The sequence below is a fragment of the Rhamphochromis longiceps genome, linkage group LG3 (genome assembly GCF_057381845.1).
Source record: "Rhamphochromis longiceps isolate RC_006_pf linkage group LG3, R_longiceps_female_GT1.1, whole genome shotgun sequence".
Classification (NCBI taxonomy): domain Eukaryota; kingdom Metazoa; phylum Chordata; class Actinopteri; order Cichliformes; family Cichlidae; genus Rhamphochromis; species Rhamphochromis longiceps.
The window spans coordinates 13,381,512-13,401,071 of record NC_140559.1 but is presented as its reverse complement, the minus strand read 5'-3'; the positions used below and the strand labels follow the sequence as shown (position 1 = coordinate 13,401,071).

The window sequence follows — 19,560 nt, the reverse complement described above, 5'->3', positions numbered from 1 at the left end:
CTTTGGGATGATGAAGGTATTCTTAGTCTTCATCAGCTTCTGTGGCTGTAAATTAAAAACACATTTTTCTTCTAACAGGATTTATGAGAGAGCTGCTGGACCTGAACCTGAACCCAGCTGTGTGTCCTTAAAGAGTGACCGTTCTGCAGATCGTCCCATTGATTTTAAATCCCAGCCTCTGTCTGCTGCAGAGAGGTGAGCTTTGATTTAACTGCTTGATGTTGTTGGATATAAACTGAAGTGCAAACACGTCATTCCCTCAATCCCATTTAAACTGTCTTAAAAACAACCTTTTGGTTTACTGAAAATCCACCTCAGCAAACAGGAAGTCATGCTCGTGCTCATGTTTTCCTCCAATAGTTCTGACACTCACTAGTCCTCGGCCACCTTCCTTATGTTTAGTGTACACTCTCAGGGTGCTGGATTTAAGGTGCAACACTCAATGCATGGTAAGGAACTTCTTGTCTTGATGACAGCGGGTACTGGGTACACCACCACTCACCCCCACACCTAACTGTCAGCAAATATAAAGTAAGATGAGTCTATTAGCAGGAACCAAAAAACAGGTGACATCATGTTCTGTACCGGCGCAAGATAGTGCTAAACATGCTATACTTTGACTTTAAAGGCTTATTTCTTAAATCCAGCTTCACAGACAGTATTAGGGCTCCATGGTATAAATTGGCCTTTATTTATGCGCTGTTTCCTGTCCATTTTAATGCTGACTATTAAAAAGCTTGAGGTGTTGCAGATGAATATGAACAAATTTAAAAAAAAAAGTTTCAAACAAACAACTTTATTTTATACTACTGTTTATGTTATCTCGTTATTTGAGCCTTAGGCTTGTGCATTTTGGTGTCACATTCGGTGACGCTGTTGCTCAGTATGTTACTCATAACATAGTGCTGTATGTGGGTGGAGCAGCCCGGAGGTTAGCAGATGTGTGGCTGCGGGCTGTTCCTCCTATGCTGAGTGAGTCAGCGTAAACTGACATGGCTTAAACTCTGTTCCAACCATGACTGGTTCGGAGAAGCTCTATTCTGATGTTCTCCTATGTTGTCTGTCAAAACATGGACAGACTTAGGCATATCAGCCAGCTTTATATTGATCATGTCTCATATTGCAGTATTGGAAAAGTTATTTCAGTATAAGATTGTCTTTTGTTTTCTTGTCTGGCCCTATACCAACAGTGCTGAAAAAGATGTTGATAACATTGTTACATTTTCTGAATTTCAGTATTGTACTTCATTGCCTGTTCAGGTATCCCTACTTTGGACATCTGTTCATCCAAGGAATATTTAATATTAATATTACAGCTAACCGGTAACATGTGCAGAATAGGAACACAAAATATTTAATATACTGTAGAATCAAATAACTTATCTAACATAGAGTAATACTCAATATTTAATCAGGGTTAGGCTAGATTTTATAAACTAATTTATTGTTAGCTGAATAATTCTTGATGGGGAAATGTTATTCTAATTTAATTTGGTTTGTTTGTTTGTGATTTTAAAAAGATATTTATAGATTTTATTAAACCATTTGCATTTTAAACTCTGCGAACGACTGGCGACCTGTCCAGTGTTTCTCCTGCTGGGATAGGTTACAGTCCCCCCACAACCCTGGCAATGATAAGCTGAAGAGAATGGATGGATTTGCATTTTAAAATCAAGATAATGAACTTCAAGTATTTTTTTATTTTGTTTTATTTTATTTTCCTATCAGGATCAATCAGAAATTTGGGGCGATCGTGGCTCAAGAGTTGGGTGTTTGTCTTGTAATCGGAAGGTTGCCGGTTCGAGCCCCGGCTCGGACAGTCTCGGCCGTTGTGTCCTTGGGCAAGACACTTCACCTACCGCCTACTGGTGTTGGCCAGAGGGGCCGATGGCGCGACATGGCAGCCTCGCTTCTGTCAGTCTGCCCCAGGGCAGCTGTGGCTACACCTGTAGCTGCCTCCACCAGTGTGTGGATGTGAGAGTGAATGAATAGTGGTATTGTAAAGCGCTTTGAGGGGTCCCGAAAAGCGCTATATAAATGCAATCCATTATTATTATTATTATTATTATTATTATTATTATTTGATTCCCGTGAACCAGCTGTGTGTCCTTCAAGAGTGACCAATCAAAATATTTTATTATTACATTTAAATCAGACGTGTGTCCTCCGGCAGAGGTAATGTGTGTCTAAATGTTGTTATGACTCAGTGTTTGTGAATAAATCCTCCATCATGTTGAATGTCAGCTCAGCTCTGTTTCACACACATTTCTATGTTTATATGTGAAGCAGTGTAGGTTGGACTGTTTCCACAAACAACAGTGTAGGGAGGAACTTCCACTCGGGTGTTTTAGGTGTTGCTGGATGGAGGGGGGCGAATAGTTTAATGAGTGTGACTCCATGTGAGCGCTGCTTTGATTTCTGGCTGAGAAGTTTGTCTTCATGGAGGTTTTTTGGATTCTTGCATTGATAAAATGAAGAGCATGAACTGTGAACACTGAACTTTCCATCTGAAGCCAGAAGAAAGACGTTTGGACTTTGATTTCTCTGAAGCTTGTCTCCATCATTTTTCAGTTTTAATGTAATTTCACCTTCAGTATAACAGAGGCATGATCTGATGAGGTTCTTGTTCGAATAATGAACTGACTAATAAAGAAACCTCCTTTAAAACATGAAGCAATGATCCAGCTGGCTGTTGGCAGCATGCCTACCAGAGTGATGTGTATAATCTTCAGACAGCTGTTCTCTGGATCAATCGGACAGATCAGGAGGAGTGCAGGATTCATGCAGAGGAGGTTCCACGTTTTCCATGAACTTCCTGTCACTGTGTCACATGTAATAGTGTAGAAGGACTCAATTCAGAGCTACAGGAAGAAGACAAAGTTTGACACTCAGCTTTGTGCAGTCGACCTGAGCCAGTCATACACTAGATCTGATCACATCAACACTCCTGCAGGTCCAGCAGCTTCAGCTACATCACAAGAAAATACCTGAGTAAATTTAATAATAATATACAAACATTAATTTTGAGATAGACTGTGCTTGTAGTTTACCAAAAAGAGCAGCAATAAATAAGAGAAAAAGAAGAAATACAAGCAAAAGACAATAAGAGTAGTCAAGAGCAAGATACTAACAAGGTATCAGACAAAAGTATTATTATTATTATTATTATTATTATTATTATTATTATTATCAGGGATGGGAAGCACCAGCATCTTATTTACTTGGTTATCTTTTGTATTATTCTTGATCTTCATGATTCCTCCACAGAGTGGACCAGCAGAGCTCAGAGGTTCCCAGTGGTCAGTCTTCCCAGCAGCATCAAACACACCTGGACTCCATATTTATGGTCTGTACATGTACAACAACTACTTTTACATGCAAGGGTTTTAGTTCAGAAGGTAGATCCAATTGTCCTTGACAGACCTCTGCCTCCTTTAAATTGCATGACATAATTTTTGAGATGTGTAGTTATTCCTCTTCCCTCTTAGCAATAATTGTCCATATAACATACTTTTTCTAATTACCGGAGGCAAGGCTCAGTGTATTAGAAGCACAACTCAACACTGTTTAAATGAAAGCATAAACACTGGAAGCTGGGAAAACCTAAACAACATAAAACTGTGGTGTTGTTGACCACTGACTAATTTGACCTGAACAGTTACATGTCATCCTTCAACTGCTGGCTCTAATGGTAGTGTCCGGTAAACTATCTGCCTAGATAGATAATTGGAAAACATTATAGAAAAAACTTGGTCTTGTCATGAAATATGGCATCTATGGCATTTTGAACAGTGCAGGTCTGATCGAAAATACGTCTCATTCTTCTTTTTTTTTTTTGTTGTTAAAGACAGGTCAGGGTTTGGACTCTTGGTATTGCACATCACTGAATTGATTTCTATGAATTAAGCCTTTACTGCGGAAAATTTTAGTGATGTAAAAATGTTCAACACAGTGTTTGCACTGGGGAGTTATTAAAATGCTGCAGAGGTGAGATGTCATATACCCTTGACATTAGCTGAAAATCATATCTTTTGTTGCAGAGGTCATACTGCCTTATTATGTCAACCAGTTACTTCGCTGTCAAACTGCAGGTTTACTTGTGGTTCCTCAAGTTTCTAACCGTAGAATGGGAGGAATAGCTGTCAAGATCGTCTCCTCTAAAATCAGATACCAGTTTTTAATAGCAAGATGCCTGACTTTTAAGACTAGGCTTCCAACTTTCCTTTTTACTTGTAGTTAGGGTCAGGGGTGAGACTTCTGATGATATGCTCTAAAGTTCTCTTCTGTTACTCTCATGGACACATACAATATTGCATGTCTCTGTTTCCTCCCTCTTGTTGCTTGCATTTTGTTCTGTTTTTTCTCAGTGTCTATGGTACAGCAACCTCACCCTCCCACTCCGCCCTCATTCATAAAGTATTCCATTGCAGCTCTTGGAGGACAAAATGATCACTTTTGTGAAGAAAGAACTGAAGAAGATCCAGAAGGGTCTGTGTCCAGATTACCCAGAATGCTTAGCGAGTCAGACGGACAATAATTGTGCATTAGTGGGTGAGGATGAAGAGCCAAATAGCATCAGAGAATCATTTGTGAAGATCACACTGCATTTCCTGAGGAGAATAAAGCAGGATGAGCTGGCTGACGAATTACAGAGCAGTAAGAGGATTTCTTCAAAGATTTAAGCTGCTGGATGAACCTTTACTATTGTTTCAATGAATGGACATATATATTCAAAATATGTGCATATAATAATCCATAGTGATCTTTTGTCTATTGACTCTTTTAGGAACTTTAATTAGGGACGTTGAGTGGAGTCAACATGAACTTAAGTCTATTCTAAAGAAGAAGTTCCAGTGTGTGTTTGAGGGGATCGCTAAAGCAGGAAACCCAACCCTTCTGAATCAGATCTACACAGAGCTCTACATCACAGAGGGAGGGACTGCAGAGGTCAATGATGAACATGAGGTCAGACAGATTGAAACAGCATCCAGGAAACCAGACAATCTAGAGTGTACAATCAGACAAGAAGACATCTTTAAAGCCTCACCTGGAAGAGATGAACCAATCAGAACAGTGCTGACAAAGGGAGTGGCTGGCATTGGGAAAACAGTCTTAACACAGAAATACACCCTGGACTGGGCTGAAGACAAAGCCAACCAGGACATCCAGTTCATGTTTCCATTCACTTTCAGAGAGCTGAATGTGCTGAAAGAGGAAAAGTTCAGCTTGGTGGGACTTGTTCATCACTTCTTTACTGAAACCAAAGAAGCAGGAATCTGCAGCTTTGAAGACGTCCAGGTTGTGTTCATCTTTGATGGTCTGGATGAGTGTCGACTTCCTCTGAACTTCCACAAAACTACAATCCTAACTGACCCTAGAAAGTCCACCTCAGTGGATGTGCTGCTGATAAACCTCATCAGGGGGAAACTGCTTCCCTCTGCTCACCTCTGGATAACCACACGACCTGCAGCAGCCAATCAGATCCCTCCCGACTGTGTTGACATGGTGACAGAGGTCAGAGGGTTCACTGACCCACAGAAGGAGGAGTACTTCAAAAAGAGATTTAGGGATAAGAAGCAGGCCAAAATAATCCTCTCCCACATCAAGACATCACGAAGCCTCCACATCATGTGCCACATCCCAGTCTTCTGCTGGATCACTGCTACAGTTCTGGAGGATGTGCTGGAAACCAGAGAGGGAGGACAGCTGCCCAAGACCCTGACTGAGATGTACATCCACTTCCTGGTGGTTCAGGCCAAAGTGAAGAAGGTCAAGTATGATGGAGGAGCTGAGACAGATCAACACTGGAGTCCAGAGAGCAGGAAGATGATGGAGTCTCTGGGAAAACTGGCTTTTGATCAGCTGCAGGAAGGAAACCTGATCTTCTATGAATCAGACCTGACAGAGTGTGGCATCGATATCAGAGCAGCCTCAGTGTACTCAGGAGTGGTCACACAGATCTTTAAAGAGGAGAGAGGACTGTACCAGGACAAGGTGTTCTGCTTCATCCATCTGAGTGTTCAGGAGTTTCTGGCTGCTCTTCATGTCCATCTGACCTTCATCAACTCTGGACTCAATCTGCTGGAAGAACAAAAAACAACCTTCCAGAAATCTGAAAGAAGTGAATGTGCAGAGACACACTTCTACCAGAGTGCTGTGGACAAGGCCTTACAGAGTCCAAATGGACACTTGGACTTGTTCCTCCGCTTCCTCCTGGGTCTGTCAGTGCAGATCAATCAGAGTCTCCTTCGAGGTCTGCTGACTCTGACAGGAAGTAGCTCACAGACCAATAAGAAAACAGTCCAGTACATCAAGGAGAAGCTCAGTGAGAATCTGCCTGCAGAAAAAAGCATCAATCTGTTCCACTGTCTGAATGAACTGAATGATTGTTCTCTAGTGGAGGAAATCCAACAGTCCCTGAAAGCAGAACGCCTCTCCACAAATAAACTGTCTCCTGCTCAGTGGTCAGCTCTGGTCTTCATCTTACTGTCATCAGAAGAAGATCTGGATGTGTTTGACCTGAAGAAATACTCTGCTTCAGAGGAGGCTCTTCTGAGGCTGCTGCCAGTGGTCCAAGCCTCCAACCAAGCTCTGTAAGTAAATATGTGATCATAGCTTTAGTTTTGAAATGTTGATTCTACTTAATAGAAAACCATCCATCCATCCATTTTCTTCTGCTTATCCTTACTGGGGTCATGGGGAGGGGAGGGGGGGGATGTTCTAGGCCTACCCTATCTAGCTTAGGGCGAGAGGCAGGGTACACTCTTTGGTTTTCACCAATCTAACTCAGGGCTAGCACAGAGAGACAAACAACCATTCACACTCACATGGAAAGCATGTATGCACAATGGAAAAAAGAACAATTGAATTAAACTTATAATCTTGTAAAGCTGATTCTGTTCATTTGAATGTAAAATTCTCCATGGAAGGGATGTTTTGTCAGTCAAGTGACTTCCTTAGTTTCAGTTGACATGTTTCTACAATTTTATAAACAGTACTTTTCCATAATGAACAAAATGATCACAGTGGACCAACAATGGGTTATGAGGTCAATGTCGTGACCATTAATATAGAAATTTTCATGATCATTTATCAATAAGTAATTAGTACAATTCAGAGAAAGTTGGGGAATGGTTGCAGTCACACATGGTATGCGTAATATGTGACCTGAAGATGGCTACAAGAGCAGACACACTCAGCAGGCTACTGTTCAGAGTGGTCCTGTTGTTAAGGTGGAGTCATCCTGTAATCTCTTTCAAACTACCTTCACTACTTAAGTTACTGGAGGTAACTGAAGGTAAGGGCAGGTAAATGGTGATGCAACATGATATGAGACCATTGTTTTATCTTCAATACAGGGAGTGCAGAATTATTAGGCAAGTTGTATTTTTGAGGAATAACTTTATTATTGAACAACAACCATGTTCTCAAGGAACCCAAAAAACTCATTAATATCAAAGCTGAATGTTTTTGGAAGTAGTTTTTAGTTTGTTTTTAGTTTTAGCTATTTTAGGGGGATATCTGTGTGTGCAGGTGACTATTACTGTGCATAATTATTAGGCAACTTAACAAAAAACAAATATATACCCATTTCAATTATTTATTTTTACCAGTGAAACCAATATAACATCTCCACATTCACAAATATACATTTCTGACATTCAAAAACAAAACAAAAACAAATCAGCGACCAATATAGCCACCTTTCTTTGCAAGGACACTCAAAAGCCTGCCATCCATGGATTCTGTCAGTGTTTTGATCTGTTCACCATCAACATTGCGTGCAGCAGCAACCACAGCCTCCCAGACACTGTTCAGAGAGGTGTACTGTTTTCCCTCCTTGTAAATCTCACATTTGATGATGGACCACAGGTTCTCAATGGGGTTCAGATCAGGTGAACAAGGAGGCCATGTCATTAGTTTTTCTTCTTTTATACCCTTTCTTGCAGCCACGCTGTGGAGTACTTGGACGCGTGTGATGGAGCATTGTCCTGCATGAAAATCATGTTTTTCTTGAAGGATGCAGACTTCTTCCTGTACCACTGCTTGAAGAAGGTGTCTTCCAGAAACTGGCAGTAGGACTGGGAGTTGAGCTTGACTCCATCCTCAACCCGAAAAGGCCCCACAAGCTCATCTTTGATGATACCAGCCCAAACCAGTACTCCACCTCCACCTTGCTGGCGTCTGAGTGGGACTGGAGCTCTCTGCCCTTTACCAATCCAGCCACGGGCCCATCCATCTGGCCCATCAAGACTCACTCTCATTTCATCAGTCCATAAAACCTTAGAAAAACCAGTCTTGAGATATTTCTTGGCCCAGTCTTGACGTTTCAGCTTGTGTGTCTTGTTCAGTGGTGGTCGTCTTTCAGCCTTTCTTACCTTGGCCATGTCTCTGAGTATCCGGTTGTTCAGTGATGACGCGACGAATCCTACTTCCGGGTCTAAAGTAGTCTGCGTTTAATATGGCTTTTGTGTTGTTAACATGTTTAATGTTATGTATTTTCTTCTATTTAATCTCAAAAAGCTCCTAAAACAGTCAGTGATCCCTGTTGACCTCCCTCGGCTTTTATTACCGCTAATCATTTATTTAAGCTCAGTTTTTAAAACCTTAGGATGTAACTACAGCCCAGCCCATGCAGCAGTATATGAATGACTAACCTCGTATTGTGGATGGATTATCTCAGTTGTTCTCCTGGCTGAAGTTTGGTCCTTTTACAGCATCCTGCCATGCGATTACATTTGTTCCTGACCACCGAGAACACTCACGTTAACTTTTATCGAGTGGAAAAAAAGTTAGCTTGTTTATATTATGGAAGACTATACTATGGAAGACATCCTGCATCGTCCCTGTCCCCAAAAGGAACCGGCCCAATGAGCTGAATGACTTCCGACCGGTGGCACTGACGTCACATCTTATGAAGACTCTAGAGCGGCTCTTCCTCAACCTCCTCCGACCACAGGTACAACATGCCCAGGACCCACTACAGTTTGCATACAAGGCGGGTGTCGGAGTGGAGGATGCCATCCTGTACCTCCTACACAGAGCCCACTCACACCTGGATGGGGGAAAAGGCACGGTCAGGATCCTGTTTCTTGACTTTCCCAGTGCCTTTAATACCATCCGGCCCTGTATGCTTCAAGAAAAACTGAACAGGATGGAGGTGGACCCCCCGACTACCTCACCGACAGGCCACAGTACGTCAGGCTGAAGGACATCACGTCTGACACTGTGGTCAGCAGCACAGGAGCACCACAGGGAACTGTGCTGTCCCCTCTTCTCTTCACCCTGTACACCTCTGACTTCTGCTACAACTCTGAATTATGCCACATTCAGAAGTTTGCAGATGACACGGCCGTCATGGGGTGTATCTGGGATGATCAGGAAGAGGAGTACAGAAGTCTGGTGAGGAACTTTGTCGCATGGAGTCACACAAACCACCTGCAACTCAACACCTCAAAGACTAAGGAACTGGTTGTGGACTTCGGGAGGTCTAGAGCAGGTCCACTGCCGGTTCAGATAGAGGGGGAGGAGGTGGAGGTGGTCAACAAGTACAAGTACCCCGGGCTGTGGGTGGACAATAAACTGGACTGGTCATGCAACACAGAGCACCTGTATAAAAAAGCCCAAAGCCGACTGTACTTCCTCAGGAGGCTGAGGTCTTTTAACATCTGCAGGAAGCTCCTGAGGATGTTTTACCAGTCGGTGGTTGCTGGAGTACTTTTCTATGCTGTGGTGTGCTGGGGGAGCAGCACAGCAAAGAGGGACTCATCCAGGCTGGAGAAACTGATCAGGAAGGCTGGCTCTGTGGTCGGCATGAAGCTGGACACTCTGGTGACAGTGGCAGAGAAAAGGACATTAAAGAAACTGATGGACATTATGGACAATGCCAGACATCCTCTGCACACGGCCATTAACAACCAGAAGAGTCTGTTCAGTGACAGGTTGCTTCTCCCAAAGACAAGAACTAACAGACTTAAAAACTCCTTTGTCCCACACGCCATCAGACTGTTTAACTCCTCTCTGGAGGGGAGAGGGAGGGGAAACAGGAGGACAAAGGAGGGAACAACTAAGCTGTAGTGCCTCTTCACCTCACTGTGCAATACCTTTTGTGCAATACTTTTGTAAATAGTCAACGGTGCAATAGACTCAATACTTGAAATGTGCAATTCACTTGTATTTTTATTTTTATTCCTATTTATTCTATTTATCCCCTTCGTATATTTTATTTATATTGTCTCTGTATTTATATATATGTGTGTGTGTATAACTCTGTAACTTCTGTCGGTGCTGTGCTTTTTTGGAAATCGAATTTCCCAGAGGAACCCACCCGAGGGATTAATAAAGTTCTATCTTATCTTATCTTATCTTAGCCCAACTTCAGTAACCCTACAAACGTCACTGCTGTTTAGTTTTCTGTCTTCATTTATGCTGGAAGTGATAACAGAGCTGTACGTTTTAATTTGTTTCCAAAACCCCGCAGTCAGGACATGCTATATTGTATTTAGATAGAAGCTAGCGAGCTAACTCCCTGCTAACTTCTAACTCCGTTAAATGTCATAAATTCCGTTTTCATGGATGCCTGGATGTTAAACTCAATTGTTACACCTGGTAGAGCAGAACGCTGATCATTTTATTAAAGATGAAAGACTTTAGACAGTTTTTCAACTCTCAGTAATGCCATAGTGATCGTTTGATATATGGACCTGCAGCGGAGTTTAGACCCAGACACGGCTAGTGACGTCAGACTGAACAATCGGATTGCACACCTTGTGCTTTTGGGCACTCCAGTGATGTTGCAGCTCTGAAATATGGCCAAACTGGTGGCAAGTGGCATCTTGGCAGCTGCACGCTTGACTTTTCTCAGTTCATGGGCAGTTATTTTGCGCCTTGGTTTTTCCACACGCTTCTTGCGACCCTGTTGACTATTTTAAATGAAACGCTTGATTGTTCGACGATCACGCTTCAGAAGCTTTGCAATTTTGAGACTGCTGCATCCCTCTGCAAGATATCTCACTATTTTTGACTTTTCTGAGCCTGTCAAGTCCTTCTTTTGACCCATTTTGCCAAAGGAAAGGACGTTGCCTAATAATTATGCACACCTGATATAGGGTGTTGATGTCATTAGACCACACCCCTTCTCATTACAGAGATGCACATCACCTAATATGCTTAATTGGTAGTAGGCTTTGGAGCCTATACAGCTTGGAGTAAGACAACATGCATGAAGAGGATGATGTGGACAAAATACTCATTTGCCTAATAATTCTGCACTCCCTGTAGTAGCATATCTCACCTTCTTTTTGAGCCAGAAATCTTGATACATTGCATATAGCCAAGTTGAACACATAGACAATAGGTCATAGGTAAACCATACAGTGCTTTGTTTTTTTTTATCACAAATGTCATTGTGTTTCAGACTGAGTGGCTGTAACCTCTCAGAGAGAAGTTGTAAAGCTCTGTCCTCAGTTCTCAGCTCTCAGTCCTCTAATCTGAGAGAGCTGGATCTGAGTAACAACAACCTGCAGGACTCAGGAGTGAAGATTCTCTCTACTGGACTGAAGAGTTTGTGTTGTACACTGGAAACTCTCCGGTAAGTAAACTTTTCCACTTTCATTTAAAAAAAATCTGAATTTCTGAATAATTATTTTTGCATAGACAGCTAACCCTTATAGAAATTTAAAACTACCTTTTATTAACCTTTTACATGTATTATCAGATTCTGACTTGCTATCTAAAAATGTTTGATATGCGAATTTTGTTTTAGATTTGTTTGAATAAATCAAATTTATGCAATGATCATTTAGAGATCTATGGCTATTTTGTGTTCATAGCATACCAATTTCCTTTCATTGTTATGAACTGTAGCGTTAGGAGTTAGATTTAGGACTACAGAAAAATTAAGAGAAAAGCTACATTTTGCATTTAGTTAGAATACCAAAAAAAGTATATTGTACAGACATCCATAGATATGCTGAGATGTATTGTCATTGATTTTTCTTGAGGTCATCGGGTGTTTTGGGCCTTGCAACATTAAGACAGCCTTGATTAGGTGACTCAGTCAGGCCTGATCAGACCTTGACTTATGTCCCAGCTGCACTGGCCCACGATTTGGACCTATTAATGCAAATCCACCTAAAGGCTCTTTTTGCAGCCTCGGTGACAGATTTGATGGCCTTCCTCTTTGCAGCTCCTCTGATGCCAAGAGAGTTGTAGGTCTTAGAGAGGAATATCTGGCATCAGTAAGCCATTAAAAGGAGATTTTTCTTTGACTGCAGACCTGTTTACTGTCCCTAAGGGCTTTTGGGTAGCTGTTGTAGATATGCAGTGTACCCTCACCATGTTTGGAGGAGGCATGTTGGATGCTTTCTCTTGTCACAGATAAGCAGGCTTGCTGGACAGGGTAGCATGTCATACATAGCTTGGAGCACGAACTTCATGCCCTGAGGTTCTGCATACCAGATGTCATCCTAGGTGATTGTATTCTTCTATTCTCCTTCCCGTTTCATCCATGTCCCCTGGTGCCACATTTACAGTATGTATGCTAGTTTATGCTTTGTCGATTTAGTTTGCTACTTATCTTTATGAACTTTAATCTTTTGTTCACACCTGCCTGCTTGATCATCATCATGATAGATAGACAGATAGATAAACAGCCATGCTTTTCCCATCCATCATCAAGTATCCTTAAAAGGGTAAAAAGCTGATCCAGTGTTCCGTAACTAGGAAGAAAATCACATTGTTACTCCAGTATTCGAAATCGACTACCAGACGGACTCTCCTTTCCAGCCCCTTGGCATAGATTTTTCCAGTGAGACTGAGGAGTGTGATCCCTCTATAATTGGAGCACACCCTCCGGTCCCACTTGTTCAGTACCCCAGGCTGCCAATCCAAAGGTACTACCCCTGATCTGCATGCAACATTGTAGAAGCAAATTGTAGAGGGCAAATCTCATCCAGTACAGGGGCTTGGCCATCAAAGATTTGTTTAACTGCCTCAGTGACCTAACGCCTCGTGATGGAGGAGTCGTCCCCCTTATCCCCAGACTCTGCTTCCTCTATGAAAGACATGTCAGTGGGATTAAGGAGGTCCTCGAAGTATTCTTTCCAATATTCTGCTGTGCAGGCAGGCAGGAAAGGACTCAAAATTTAGACTGAATCGCGGAGATGAAACTTAAACTCAAAAAGGCAGCTTTATTGCTGGACACGAGAAAAAACTAAACTTGAATATACAAAATAAACTTGGCAGGCTTAGCAGGCAGAACAGACAGATTGGTATGAGGGAGACTGCGACACGGAATTGAGAGAGACGCTGACATAAATACACAGAAAGATAAAAGGGGATGTGGGAGCACACGGGGAACACAGCTGACATGGATAATCATAGCGAGACAGAACGTACATGGAAACACAAGACCTTCACAATAAAACAGGTAACGAGATACGAGTGGAGGAGAGACAGACGAGAGGGAACGAAGGAGAGAGGCAGACATGACGGGCTGGAGAAACAAGATGGAATAAAACACAAGGAGAGAAAAAAGGCACAAGGACTCACACCACTGTATAAACACAGACACCCAGGGGGAGACACTGAGGGCAAAGACACAAGGGGAAATCTAATAAACCAAACTAAGCAGAATAACCTAGGGACAATAGAATAAACCCATAGAATAACAACATGACTTAAATATAATACAAAATGACAGAAAATACAATAAAACTCAAAAACACTGCATAGAATAACCCAGGACCATGACACTTGACAATATCCTCAGTTTAAATAAGCTTTCCCATCTTGAGTCACCTGACAGGTTGCCAGAATCTCTTTGAGGCAGTCTGAAAGTCTTTTTCTATGGGCTCTCCGAGCAAAGATTCACAGCTTTGGCTAACTGCCTAAAGAGGTATACAAGAGGGATAGAAGGGATAGAATAAACCAGCTGTTCTCCAGTGAACCATCAGGTGTGCTGTTACTGGCAGGGGAACAATATGAGAACAGCAGCTCAGTCCTGTTCTGCATAGGTCTGAACCCCCTCAATCAGATTATCAATTACTGGCTACAGATGCCAGGCATGGAATGACGCAATTATTAACCACCTCTTCTACGTGGATGACATCAAGCAGTATGCCAGGGGAAACAACCCAATGTTAGGCAGGTGGTCCTAATATTGTGCCTGATTGATGTATAAGGTGCACTTATAAATCAAGTTAAAGGTATATGTATTGTTATTGGTATCGGTTCAGGGAACACAAGCCCTTTGTTTACTTTATATCAGATCGATACCAAAATTTATAATTTTGCACACCCTGCATCTAATTCCCAGAATTTCCGAAAATAGATGTGGATTATTACAAAAGAAAACAAAAGAAAATTGTCCTACTATAAATAAAGCAGAATTAAACTGAAAAAATGAAGAAAATATAAGTCAAGTGTTTATGGATGAATTGTTGTGTGGTGTGTTTGCAGTCTGTCAGGCTGTCTGATCACAGAGGAAGGCTGTACTTCTCTGGCTTCAGCTCTGAGTTCCAATCCCTCTCATCTGAAAGAGCTGGACCTGAGCTACAATCAACCCGGTGTCTCAGGACTAAAACTGCTGTCGGCAGGATTGATGGATCCATCCTGGAGACTAGACACTCTCAGGTATGGAGAGAAGAGCTGGAAACATTTCTTTCAATTGTTCCTGTGCTCACAAAAGAAACATTAGTCCAGTTTATCAAGAAAAGTGAAAGATACTTATAAATTGAGACACCAAAAACTTTTATTGAGTTAGGAGACTGTAACAACCCCTCGTCGATGAAGTACAACCCATGAGTTTAACTTTCTGGGTATCCTTCCCAGATCTTATCTTCCATCTCCATTACTATTCCTTTCCATAATTTAGAACGATTACAAGGTGCAAAGTTGCAAACTTGTTGCATTCTACACATCACCGGCCATAAAAATGTAAAAATGGAACATAAAATAGTCAGAACTACCTATTAGTATAAATTATTAGAGTGCCACGGTAACTCATTAACGGAGATTTGCTGCGTTATGGCGTTAATGTAATTTTAACGGGATTAACGCTGAAAGCACTAGTGGGAACACAACGAATATGACTGCACATTTACGCCGACATCATCCTAGTGCAAAGACAAGTGGAAGCAGACAAAAACAACAAGCATGCATGCTACAAACTTTACCCGAGTCATTTAGACAGCCGTTAGCACATGATTCTCCTTATGGGGACCTGATATGTTTAATATGCTGCTGAGAATATACTGTCGGCCTGTCGATCTGTGTACTTGAGGAGTCGAAGGATCATCGTACTGGCTTTGGAGGATCTAGGAGAGTAGATGTGGTGAGCCCTGTCACTCTCCAGCGGGAGTGTGGCTGAAAGTGGGGTGAAAGGTGACTATCATAGCCCAGGCTACTGGACCTTTCCTTTGTGCACTACTGCACAGTCATGTTGGAACGACAAGGGGGCTTCCCCTAAACTTTTCTTACAATGTTGGCAGCATGAAATTATCCAAAATCCCACATTTGTCAATTATGCGGTGGTCAAAAATAATGTAGACTATTCCTTGCTGACTGAAGCAGCATCTTTCTGTAGGTAATCTGTAAGAGGACATAAAAGATAATGATGACCACGCAACACTTAATAGATTTGTTGCTGTGACAACAAATCCAACAACTATTCAAAGAACTGAGAGATCCAGGATCAGTCCAAATCAGGGGTGCTCACACTTTTTCCGCATGTGAGCTATTTTTAAAATGACCAAGTCAAAATGATCTACCCACTACAAAAATCCAAAACATATACTTATTTATAAATATATTGAGGATTCTTTATATCTACAATGTATATACATGCATAACCGCAATATCCAATATTTCACAACACAATTAACAATGTAAATTGTTTTTGTCATTACCTGTCATTTTCCGTGAACAGTTCGAAAATGCCGCTCCACATTTCCCTTCTTTGGCTTTGCGATGGTAGCCTGGCAGATGAGGCAAACGCACTTCGAAAATGACATCGTGGAAAAAAAAAGTCCTCCTCCCATTCCGTATGAAAGTGATACGTTTTTGTCTTCTTACTTGGGCCAGCTCCCTCACTCATTTTTAACCCTTTCTTAGGTTTAAGAGAAAAATCCGAGAGCTAAAAATTGGAGTTAACTCGCTGACTAGCTTGTCAGTTTTACTACACTTCGCGCCGCTGTTTGCGCATGCGCAGCGACCTAAGCGTCAGAAAAAATCTGATGTCATCTGACTGGCTTCCCTGTATCAATCAAGTGATAGGATGGATGATAGGCTGGCATCTATTTTTTTTTAATGCCATGCGATCTACCAATACTACCTTTGCGATCGACGTATTGAGCACCCCTGGTCCAAATCATCAGCAGTTTGATCCATGTGTGGATTGAAGTGTATTTGTGAAAATGTTGGACTGTTCCTTTATCAGTGTGTAACAGTGTGTGAATGAGAGCCATGTAATGTCCATGTGTGCATGCTAAGACTATGCTGGTCTGACCCCCCTCCTCCTTTCAGGGTGGAGCCTGCTGGAGTCCAATGGTTAGAACCAAGTCTGAGGAAGTGTAAGTGTGTTTTTAATGGGATTCATGAAAACAAAGCAGCACACATTCAACCATCTTCATCATGTCAGGAGTCATCATCAAAGTGTCAATCAATGAACAGATGATGGATCAATAACTGCAGCTGGATTGTGTTTGTTCTCTCCATCAGATTCCTGTCAACTCACAATCGACACAAACACAGTGAACACAAACCTCAAACTGTCTGACAACAACAGAACTCTGACACATGTGGACGAGATTCAGTCATATCCTGATCATCCAGGCAGATTTGATCAACTTCCGCAGCTGCTGTGTAGAAATGGTCTGACTGGTCGCTGTTACTGGGAGGTCGAGTGGAGAGGAGGGGTTCTCATATCAGTGAGTTACACAGGAATCAGAAGGAAAGGAAACAGTAAAGATGTTGTGTTTGGGTGGAATGATCAGTCCTGGTGTCTCTACTGCTCTGATGATGGTCCTGATTCCGTCAGGCACAATAACAAAGGAACATCCATCATTGCCGCCGCCTCCTCTGTCTCTAACAGAGTAGCAGTGTATGTGGACTGTCCTGCTGGCACTCTGTCCTTCTACAGAGTCTCCTCTGACACTCTGATCCACCTCCACACCTTCAACACCACATTCACTGAAACGCTTTATCCTGGGTTTAGAGTCTATCCTGGTTGTTCTTTGAAAGTGTGTGTAGTTGAGGCATAAGTGTCGTCGTGTTAGAGAAACACTCTTGACTGTTGAACAGTTAGTTCAGTCTCTACATGTCTGTCTCTTTCACTCACAAACACGTTTTCAGATTCATGGATTCAATCAGTTGATGTTTGAAACTCTTCTAAATGATTCCTTGTAAACTTCTTGCTCTTCAGTCCTTTAGAGATGGAAGCTCCCATTATTCCAGGATCCACCTGTTGTTTTCTGTCTTTTTCTACTCAAAGTTTCACAGTGAATATCAGTATGTTTCTCTGAAACTCATGAAGATCACTTTTAAATAATAATATATGTAATGAGTGATTTGTACAGTCGTTTATGGTATTTATTATATAGTAATACTAAATCAAAGCTGTTGACTTGTGACTGTACAATATAGATTTGATTTGAGTCAAGTGCAGATGTTCCAGATGTTTTCAGTCTCTGTGTTTTTCAGTGTGAAAGAGGAAAAAATGAACAATTGGGAGCAAACAAACATTAACATGTAGATAATGTAGTAAAGTACAAAGTGATTTTTAGGAAATGAACCTTTTTTGTTTCATCATCTTATAATATTACAATATTTCAAAACAATCAAATGTGTTTGAAATGTCAGATTTAAAGTCAAATTGTTGAAATGTTTGTTCCAGGCTGTAAAAAAGTGCACTGTAAGATGTGCACTTCGGGAAAACTGAGTGGAATGCATTAAGCTCTAACTGTACATTAATGTCAGCCTGTAGTTTTTCATGTGAGCCCATGTAGTTAATCAGAGTTTCATCAGGACTTTAACTTTGATCAGAGTTTTCACAGTGACTTAGAAATAGTTAGTCTTCAGTTAATCCATAAATGCTGCAGCAAGAGTCCTGACAGGGACTAATAATAATAATAATAATGGCAAGCTACGGTTGTAGCCACAGCTGCCCTGGGGCAGACTGACAGAAGCGAGGCTGCCATATCGCGCCATCGGCCCCTCTGGCCAACACCAGTAGGCAGTAGGGTGAAGTGTCTTGCCCAAGGACACAACGACCAGGTTAAATCCTGTTAAATCCAGAATTGAATTCAAAATCCTGCTCCTCACATACCAGGTCTTAAATAATCAGGCCCCATCTTATCTTAATGACCTTGTAGTACCATATCACCCTATTAGAGCACTTCGCTCTCGCTCTGCAGGCCTACTTGTTGTTCCTAGAGTATTTAAAAGTAGAATGGGAGGCAGAGCCTTCAGTTTTCAGGCCCCTCTTCTGTGGAACCAGCTTCCAGTTTGGATTCAGGAGACAGACACTATCTCTACTTTTAAGATTAGGTGTGTGTGTGAGCGCATGCATGCTGGGAGTACCTGCAGTACTGTAAGACAGAGATAACAGGTAACTGTAAGACAGGTTATTCGTTAAGCTTTAGTTCTTGATTTAGGAATTCGATTTTGAGATGCACTTCACACACGCACACACACACAGTTCGTTATTGCCAGATGCCACGTTTATTCTGAGTTTTTATTAGTTTTGACAGTCCACCATCTGGACAGCTTCTGTCTCAGCTGATCGCAGCCTTCCTTCCGCTCCTCTCCCGTCTCACTAAAAAGGGGAAGGAAACCGTCATCAGCCCAAACTCCATCAGCTGTTCTCACCTGCCTCTCCAGCACCGCCCCGTTGAGCTCACTGCACCACTCCTCCCCTGCAGCCGCGTCCGGGACCACACCTCCGCCACATAGATTTGATGTAAAACCTTCAGTTTAATAATGGTCTTATTTAAGGCAATCTGAGAGTGAGGGTCTCAGACCAGTCTGCCATGCAGGGCTAATAAAGCCAACTTAATGCTATGAGCTCAGTGAACTTGTTCCCACTACTAATTACTCAGAGAAGTTTCAGTCTTTCCTTGCATGAGTAATAAATTGTTCTCAAAGCCAGTTTGGTGCATTGGCCCTTTAACACGGAGTTCCTACAGAGAAATCCAGTTTGGCTCAAAACAATAAAATATCATCAGCACATAACATCAGTCAACAGTCCAAATAATCACACCTTCAGTTCAGTTCTGTGTCAGTGTGAAAACTGACTTTATATTTACAACACAAAAATCACAATAAAGACGCAAAATAAACCATTTGTGACTTCTCAAAGTTGCTCTTTTCTGAACTTGGTGTCCCAGGTGATCATCTGTGTGATCCTCCATGTGAAGCTGTTGGAAGCAGTCTGTAATGTTTGAGCTGCTTTCACCTTATCTTTTCATTCACCTTTTCACTGCTGCACTCACTTTTACCGAGAGGTCGCCTCACACTTTCTCCTTATCGTCTATTTGATTGACAGGGTTGTAGAAATTCCCT

General features: G+C 41.9%; 2 protein-coding genes across 5 annotated transcripts in view; one reads left to right on the top strand and one right to left on the bottom strand.

Annotated features, from left to right (window-relative positions):
- LOC146672994 (NLR family CARD domain-containing protein 3-like) overlaps nt 1-19,560 on the top strand; it is a 172,171-nt gene that overhangs the window by 1,695 nt on the left and 150,916 nt on the right. Inside the window, exons 4-12 of one of the 3 annotated variants that reach the window (XM_085401413.1) lie at nt 79-195; nt 3,268-3,346; nt 4,431-4,656; nt 4,787-6,593; nt 11,417-11,590; nt 14,461-14,634; nt 16,525-16,571; nt 16,720-16,928; nt 17,093-17,603. In XM_085401413.1, coding sequence (XP_085257539.1) covers nt 79-195; nt 3,268-3,346; nt 4,431-4,656; nt 4,787-6,593; nt 11,417-11,590; nt 14,461-14,634; nt 16,525-16,571; nt 16,720-16,928; nt 17,093-17,152 — 2,893 coding nt within the window. In that variant the 3' untranslated portion in view covers nt 17,153-17,603. Of the gene's footprint in view, nt 1-78; nt 196-3,267; nt 3,347-4,430; nt 4,657-4,786; nt 6,594-11,416; nt 11,591-14,460; nt 14,635-16,524; nt 16,572-16,719; nt 17,604-19,560 lie in introns of those variants that run through there. The other 2 variants (XM_085401412.1, XM_085401411.1) reach the window with 2 other exon arrangements.
- Nucleotides 1-19,560, bottom strand: part of LOC146672997 (protein NLRC3-like) — a 151,130-nt gene that overhangs the window by 97,136 nt on the left and 34,434 nt on the right. The window lies entirely within an intron of this gene.